The following is an 8,917-nucleotide window of genomic DNA, read 5'->3' on the forward strand; positions in this document are numbered from 1 at the left end:
TGCAGCGTACCAGGAGCTTTTTAAGGACACTAGTATGAGGAATGCAGCAGAGCCGTAACCTGTGGAGGTGGTGTCATGACACACACACACACTGTACACACACATTTACACACAGCTGATTCCACACAGAACATACGTTCGCCTGCAGTAATTGCATGTTTGATGCCAGTGAATGTTGAAGTTGTTAGATAAATCAGTGAGGAAGATTAGTAAAACTCCAGCCTTGGAACAGAAGCTTCCTCAGCAGTATGTTGTGTAGGTTTGGTAAGGATAATAATGTTGCTGTTTATTCTGATATTTCTGTTCTTTAATGCTCTTTAATGGCTCTGATTTCCCATGAGCCCTAGACCTTTGCAGGCTCATGCTGCATTCCATATGGGAAGAACACACCTTATTACATCTTTGTAGTGATCATGCTTTATTCTGTTATATTTCAGTCCTGGTTTATTTGGTGACATTTGTGGTTACTATGGTAACAGCAAGTGCAGTTTAACACTACAGGTCCCACAGTGTCAAACACCTGTTGAGCTGCTACTTTGAAATACAACATAAAAAGAAGTGGTGTGGCTGTTCACAGTGCAGCCAACCGTAGCATTATGGGTAAGATGAGGGGGGGGGGGTTATCCCTTATATTAGAAATGTGCCAGACGTGAAGTGAAAATACCTGTGACATCAAGTCACTTGTTTTTCTTTCCCTGTGCATAATGTCATGTTGTTCCCAGCCAACAACAAGACAAGTTTTTGAATTTGTTTGAAGTGTCCAAATTGTGAGGAGACACAGTCAGCCTAAAATCTCTGTGCTTATTTGTTAATGTTGGCAAAAAGCTAAGGACATTCCATATTGGCCCTGTAGAGTGTTTTTCTTCTATAACCCAGTAAGCCCTCTATTCGCTCCTTTGCATTTGTACAGACTCATACTTTGCTATTCACAAGCTCTTATTTGAGTCCAATATAAACTCTGCCTAATCCATGCGCTGCTGTGGGTCCTGTCTGGGTTCCTGTTGTGTCCTCTCAGTTCTCTGTGGTTGACTCAGGCGTTACAGCGCCGCTTCCTGCATGCTGCAAACACTTCCTGTTTATCCTTGGGATTGCTCTGAGAGTGGGACTCCGAGTTGTTCAGCAGGATTTGTCCTTTTTGTAAAGGAAACCTCCCACTGAAGAGAGTCTCTGCGGTTATGAAATGTAAGGAGATTGAAGAAAATTCTGGATTTTAGCTGGTTTTTGCATTTGAAACAAAAAAAAAACAAAAAAAACAAAAAGACTTTTAAGTGTAAACACTTTAAAGGAAGGACTCGTTAGGCTGACGGTGGTGGGAGATATCGAGATGAGAAAATAAATGTGGGCAGTGGTGTGATGAAGTGCGGACGACTCTTGACCTACATGTATTTTGGAAATGTTTGCCTGACTGACAAACAATGGTTGGCACATGACACTGGCAACCCCCGACTCCCCCCCAAATCCCCGCTCCTCCCACTCCTCCATCAGTGTCTGACGCAGCGTGGCCAGTACACACATCCTGCCTTTGTGGGCCAGGAATGCTAAGAATCCAGACTCCTGCCCTCCCTGCTGCTGCTGCCCAACAAGGTGCTCTCACCCCACCTCCTCCCCCTTATGCCCCATCTCATCCCAGTGAACCCCCTCAGTGGTTTTACAGCACAGCCGGCTGGGTGTCTGGGTGCCTGCTTGCGTAAGTCTGTGCACTGTGTGTGGTTTGATCTGACTGTGTGCGCACAGTAACATCACTGCTTCAGTCTGGAGCAACACCACCTGCTCTCAGGAAGTGAGCTGTGTGTAGTGGGACCAACGTTCAACATATTCAAGTCTGAAGAAGTTTGCAGGGTGGGCTGTGGTGGACTGAGGTTACCCTGTGGACTTTCTGACCACTGGTAGTACTATGGAGCAATGTTTTTAGAAGTTGGTCTCCATTTTGTTAGTGTGGACAAAGCAAGAACAGACACATAGAGCTAAGCTGTCCTGTCGACAGCATTGTGCTAATCCACTGATCAGCAGCTGGTGGCAGTAACGTGCCAAGAAATGTAGCTATCCAGCAACGAAGAAGGCTGGTAGCTAGCAGACGTGATAGCAAAAATGTAGTTATCCTGTGCAGTTTTTTATAGACAAAAAAACATGTGTGTACACGCGTGTGTGAGTGTATTATAGCCTAATAAGTTCCCTTGTAAATTGTTTTTTTACTGTTTTTAAAGTCTCAGTAGTTTGACGTGTGCATACTATGTTTTCATGGAGCCAGGGGGCCCTTCAGTATCAAATACGACAAAGTACATTTCCCATGTTTCATGACAGCAAGCCAACACTTAATGTGAGGACTTTCCTGCTCTCCAGCAAAACACTTTTTTACGTGCCCCTGGGATAACAATGGGAATACAGAGTTTTTCCTTCCAATCATGGGAACCTGAAGATAGGTCTGTGTTTCCTGGAATGCAGCCCATTAGGAAAGAGATGGAGGGAACGCAGGATGTCCTGTGTGAGTGTGTGAGTGGGGAGGACAGAGCCCAGCTGGTTGGGCTCTGTCCTCTCCGCTCCAGCTGGTTGGCCGTGGCTGGTGGAATAGCTGTTCACAGGGATTTTCTTCACATCACCACTTCCCCTCTGTTAAAGACTCTGCCTCGATGGTGCGGGATTCCCTGCTCAGGTTTTCCATTACACCTGTCCCACCGCTGCTGTCTTCTTTTTTTTTCCTGCAGACATCTGTCATATGATTGAACCTGAGTAACACCCCTGTTCATATGCGACTAGTACCAGTATAACTATAGATTATTAAAGATTTGCCGCTGGCTTTTATTTTGACACCTTGACATTTCTCCTTGAGGTCACATGTCCACAATTATACAGGGATTTGTGAGTGTTTGTATGTCAGTATTTCACACCCATATACCTGCCTCCTCCTCCTCCTCCTCCTCCTCCCTCTGGACACTCTCCAGCCGTCTTGAGAGGAGAGTCAGTGATATCACAGCGGGGGCGGAGGCATGTGTGTCTATAAGTACAGGCCCCGCTCAGGGAGACCTCTGTGGAGCTGGGCTGAGCTGAGCTGTGCTGACAACAAGATACTGTAGATGAGCAAACAAGAGCAGACTGGTGTACGTCTCAGTGCATGGACTCTGGACTGTGGATACATTTTCATCCTGGAGCTGACAAACAAGACTTCTTTCTTCCTGGGACTTCCTGGACTGTGGATCTGAGCGGCTTCTTACTTCTACACTTCTTTATTTGGTTTGAAGGTTTTTCTCTTTCTGTTCAATTGCTGCCATCAGGATGTTGAGCCCTGTTATTTTGCAGCAGATCCTTTCCACCCTGTTTGTGGTCGGCAGCGCTGGTGCAGTGATGGTGAGTTGACGTGAACTGTCGCTTTTAAAGCTTCTCTGTGTTCATTTCTGTTTGGGAAGTTTCATATTGTTGAGTCATTATGGCTAACATTGGATGAACTGTCATCTCACACCAACCACTGTCACACATCCTGACCTGACCTCTGACCTCTGACCCAGTCCACAGAGTGTCCGGCTGAGTGCTCCTGTGCCCCCTCACCTCCCCCGTGCCCGCTTGGTGTCAGCTGGGTGACCGACGGCTGCGGCTGCTGCAAAGTTTGTGCTCGGCAGTTCAATGAGGACTGCAGCGCCGTACAACCTTGCGATCACATCAAGGGGCTACACTGCCATCTTGGGGCTGGAGGAGACCCCGAGAGAGGACTGTGTCGAGGTGAGGCCGACCACCAAGGCTGAGCAAAAGCACATTATTACATTTAACTAACCAAACTAGACTTAATTAATAGCTATCTTGTTGTCATATGTAGATAATTTAACAGAAAAAGAATTAGGATATTGTGCAGCTTCTGGAAAGTAAATCCTGCATGTAGTGAACAATAAAAAGTGAATTAAAGTGAAAAATATAAAACACAGCTAAGAACTGGATCAGTGGTTCCCAGCCTGGTAGTTCAGACCCCCACGAGGCTCTAATAACAATCTATGGAGTCATTCAAATATTAAAGAAAAGCTTGCTGGCCTTCTTCTAACTTTTCCCTCTTATACTTTTCTTATGAAATACTACACAAGGAGGAAAAACAATGGCTACCTTCCTCAGCCCACTGATAAACTTGCATCAGGATACAAAATCAGTGGAATACCCCTTTAAAAAGCATGAAATCATGAAATATTCCCTCTTAGAAAACATATTTCTTTCTGCGGTTTCATCCTACAGGCTGTGACGTGCTAGTTGTGTTTTCTACAGCGTCCTTCTATGAAGTTCAAAGGTCTCTTAACAGCTCTGTTTCCTGTTTTGTGTATGCTTGTTGACAGCTGAGGCCCAGGGTTTGCCCTGCGAGTTCAGCGGGGGGGTGTACCAGCACGGCGAGGACTTTAAGCCCAACTGCCAGCACCAGTGCACCTGTATGGACGGCGTGGTGGGCTGCATACCCCTCTGTCCTTACCAAGTGCTCCTACCTGACTGGCGCTGCTCACGGCCCCGGCTGGCCCTGCTAGAGGGCGGCTGCTGTGAGGAATGGGTGTGTGACGACGACAACCACATCAGCGAGGAGCCCGACAAGCCGACGCACAGCTCCCTACCAGACAGCCAGGACCTTCCCAACCACATCAGTGCCCTATCGCAGGCGCAGGCTCAGCCTCGGCACCCGGCTCTCACCAGAGGGGCCACATTCAGAGGTAAACGTGGCAGTGTTTACCAGCCATGCATTTTCTGTGCTCTGAAGGAGGTTTTTCATATTTGATGTGCAGGAGATGGGTCACCTTTTTACCTTTCTCCTCCATCATTGAAAATTGCAAGCTGGAATTTCTTATTTACACAAGTTTTCAGTTGCTTTGCTGTGGCCCTTAAACTGTGGTCTGGTGCTTCCTGTTTGCCGTAATTTTCCTTATTGACAGAGCTAGAACTAGAACTCGATCAGAGTCCACCTGTGGAAAGGCTCACACCTGTGTATGTAAGGTCCCACAATTCACACTGCATGTGAGGACAAAAACCAAGACCTCAGCAATACAACTGTGGTGGAGCACAGATCATAGCAAGGGTATAAAACCAAGGAAAGACGACCATCAATCAGGCCTTTATGGTGGAGTGGTTCAACTGAGCCACAGTAAAAGACACGTCAGCCTGCCTGGAGGTTGATTGACAGCATTTAAATGTCTCTGAGAGCAGGAGGACAAAGATTCTCTGGTCTGATGAGACAAAAATTGCAAAAAGTCTTTGGGCAGAACAACAAACACTGTGTCTGGTGAACACCAGGTGCTGCTCATCAACACAGTGATGAGCAGCACCTGGTGGAGGCAGCATGATGCTGTGGAGCTGCTTCTCAGCAGCAGGGACAGAGAGACTGGTCAGAGCTGAGGGAAGGATGAATGAAGCCAAATACAGAGAGATCTTTGAAGAAAACCTGCTGAGAGAGTTCATCTTTCAACACGACAATGACCTGAAGCAAACTCACAAGACAACACTGGAGAGGCTTCAGGACAGGTCTCTGTCTGTCCTTTAGTGGTCCAGACTTACACCCCACAGAATGTGTGGAGAGACCTGAAGACAACAGTTCACAGACACTTCCCATCCAATCAGATGGAGCCTTAGAGGATCTGACAGGAAGAATGAGATAAACTGTCCAAAACTAATAAACTGCTGCAAAAGAGGCTTCTACAAAACACTGAACTAAGGCTCTGACAAAATGTTTACAAAGAAATCCTAGTGTTGAATGTGTGCTGGGATTCACTGTTTGATTGTAACGCCTTGCCTTTCTTCGGCCCTACCACAGAGAGGGCGTACTTGCCCACGTCGGAGGTATCACTCGGATCCACCTGTTTCCCACAAACCACTGTGTGGACTGAGTGCTCCACCACATGTGGGATGGGCATTTCAAACAGGGTGACCAATAACAACCCAGACTGTCGGCTGGTCAAAGAAAGCAGGCTTTGCCAGGTCCGACAATGTGAGCCGCAGCTTCCTGTGGCTAGCAAGGTACGCTAAGGAGCATCCCCATGATAAAGTCAAAGAATATTGGAGATAAATATAAAATATTAGTAGGATTTAAGATTTAGATTACAAACTCTGGTAGTGAACTGGCTTTGAGATGCTTGTACTTGTCTCTGTTTTTGTATTTGTCAGTTGTAGTCCTGAGATTTAATATGATTTTCACATAAAATGAATAGATAAATCTGTAAATTCTCAACTGCCCCTGATGAAAAAACTGTTTCTATCATCCAAAAGGGGAAGAAATGTCAGCGAACCGTCCGTCCCCAGGAACCAGTCAGAATCACCTTCGCCGGATGCTCAACAGCACGGCGGTACCGCCCTCGCACCTGTGGGACTTGCACCGATGACCGCTGCTGCACGCCCTCCCTCTCCCGCACCGTGCGTCTCCATTTCCACTGCCCCGATGGAGAGGGTTTCTACAGGAACGTCATGTGGATACAGCGCTGCAGTTGCAACGCAAGCTGTCACACACGCAGTGGGCCCTCCAGCCCTTCAGTCAGTCTACACAATGACATCCACACCTTCAGCCACTGAGGCTGACTCACCATGCCCAGCCTTGGCCTGGCTCTCTGGGCGAACAGACTCTGCACCTATCCCTACCTAAACCCACCGCCTCCCCTTCAGTCAGTTGGGTGGGTGCCCCCCCACCCCTCCCCAACCAGGCGACACACTTGCTTGCACTTTAAGCTTCATGCCACGACGACGTCAGTTTGCCCACCCTAGTGGTGTATTACCTCTCTGGGACCAGGGCGGCACTGAGGAGAACACACAGGATGCTGCTGTGTTAGGCTGGCAGAGAGTTTTATTTTTATTTATTTGTAACTTTGTGTAATCTCCACAGCCAGCAGCGTGACCGTCTGCCATAGAGAAGCTTGTTTAGAGTAGATAAAGGAACGATGCACGTCTCATGCATCTTCTAATACTTTTGACTTAGTGATGAAGAACTAGATGACATATTCATTAGTGACTATAGGGACTGTGTGTTCATTATGGCCTGTACTTTGTCATACAATGTTTTCTTCATGTGCTGATTGTGTGTGTGTGTGTGTGTGTATAGTTGAAAGTGTATTGATCTGTTAGAAGAATGGGAAACTATGATGTTTCGCTTATTATCCTTCCACAGTATATAGATTAAAGCATTCAGTGTATATAGACTTCACTCTTAATTGTGGAGCGGTAAGTTCTAAGATCACCTCATTTTTCGGGGTGTGATTTTATTTTAGTTTATGTGTGTGTGCGTGTGTCCCCTTCAGATTGTACATACAATGCTTTTTATTTCGCGGGAGGAGATATATTTAAGACATGTTATACTTGTTCTTTGGATGCTTTGCAAACTCCTGTACATCTAATAAAAACATAACCTGTAATGCATCTTATTTTTTGGCTAATGTTGGAATTAAATGTATCACAAGACTTTGCAGTTGTACTTCAAATCTTTGGAAACCTATGGAGATTATATAACCATGCTATCGTCTCTGTGAGACTGTGCTTTGAGCTTTGAGCTAAGTGCTAACTTCAGCATTCTAACATGCTCACACGGACCATGCTAACGTGCTAATATTTTGTAGGTATAATGTTCACAACGATCAGCTTCCTGGTTGTATAATGGGAAAATTGGGATCACCAAAGTCAGTAGCTTTCATGCTCTGAATGTCTGCACAGAATTTCACCATCACTGTAAATCCGTCAGATAGAGCTATTTCAGTTTGGACCCAAACACATTTACAATATTACAATAATTGTAATGAACCAGAAATATTCTTTAATCTCTTCGTCCGCATTCAAAGTGCACTGTGCAAACTGTAAGCTTATAGCCACTTAACAGCCAGGGACCACATGTCAAACACTTTGTCCAATCATTACTTGGCAGGGAAGCACTTTCAGGAGGAACCTGCAGTGACTGTCCATAGGCCTCTGAACAGGTTCCATAAGGGGTGTCACTTATGGACCAAAAAATGTCCACTGACCTGCACAGAGCTGTAGCTTTGGCAGTGGTAGTTTTCTACATGGCGACTGGGAATATACTTACAAAACAACAAAGGTATCATTACCCACTCGTCTCCTTCAGCTCTTTGCTGTAACAGTGGAACCCTTAACCCTGGATCGGCAGTGCCTTATTCTTTCCACAAAGCTTCTCAGTACACAGGCCAGAGCTCTGTTCTTGTTGCCTCGTGGCCTTACACAATGCTCCGGCTGCCTCTGTAGCACAAACATTACGGTCGACCACTAAATTCCTCACCCTGGCCTCTGCCTCCTTCTGAGAGGAGGGAGGAACACTCCGACCTCCTGACTGCCACAGTCAGACCCTGGTCAGCGGTGTGTGCTTCATCTCGCTTCATCTCTACCAACTCTTCAGTCTCCACTTACAACTAGAATGGACTTATTTAGTGTTTGAGATCATAACTGAGGCAGAATAATGAACTGCTTGGTGGGTGCCACACACAGACGGACAGAAATGAATCATTCTGACCTGAGGAGGGCGCTAGAGGAAAGCTCTGTTAAACTGTCAACAGTTGAAAGGGGATCAAAAGAACATGCATCATGTGAAATTCCCTTCAGCTCTACAGAGATATTTAGCCTATTTTATCTAATAACAACTTTACAAGGTGATAATATGCATATATATGTTGTGTTTTCAGCTTGTCTGTAGTCTGCAGTCTCAGATATCACGTTTGTCCATGACCATACAGTGTCTCAGAATTTCAGTGTGACGTGCGATACGTGACCCTCTTATGAAAACCTGGCCACAGAACAGGACTATAGTGGGCCCTGAGACAAAAACAGACAGATCCTCCAATAGGAAAGAACTTCTCAGCACCATCACCTACATACCCAGTGTTCTGAATACTCCTCATCATGAGTGCTCTATCTCGGGCTGGATGACATGTGGGAAATATTGGCACGCTTTGTTACTGGAACTATCAATCGTAAATTA

The 8,917-nt window shown here is 46.0% G+C and overlaps 1 protein-coding gene across 1 annotated transcript; it reads left to right on the plus strand.

Moving 5' to 3' along the window:
• Nucleotides 1–1,195: 1,195 nt before the first annotated feature.
• Nucleotides 1,196–7,395, plus strand: ccn1l2 (cellular communication network factor 1, like 2). Its single transcript, XM_041041930.1, has 5 exons — nt 1,196–3,342; nt 3,501–3,711; nt 4,308–4,670; nt 5,765–5,967; nt 6,214–7,395. The coding sequence occupies exons 1-5, from the start codon at nt 3,271–3,273 to the stop codon at nt 6,514–6,516; spliced, it is 1,152 nt and encodes a 383-aa protein (XP_040897864.1). The 5' UTR covers nt 1,196–3,270; the 3' UTR covers nt 6,517–7,395.
• Nucleotides 7,396–8,917: the final 1,522 nt, after the last annotated feature.

This window comes from Toxotes jaculatrix, chromosome 7 (assembly GCF_017976425.1).
Source record: "Toxotes jaculatrix isolate fToxJac2 chromosome 7, fToxJac2.pri, whole genome shotgun sequence".
Classification (NCBI taxonomy): domain Eukaryota; kingdom Metazoa; phylum Chordata; class Actinopteri; family Toxotidae; genus Toxotes; species Toxotes jaculatrix.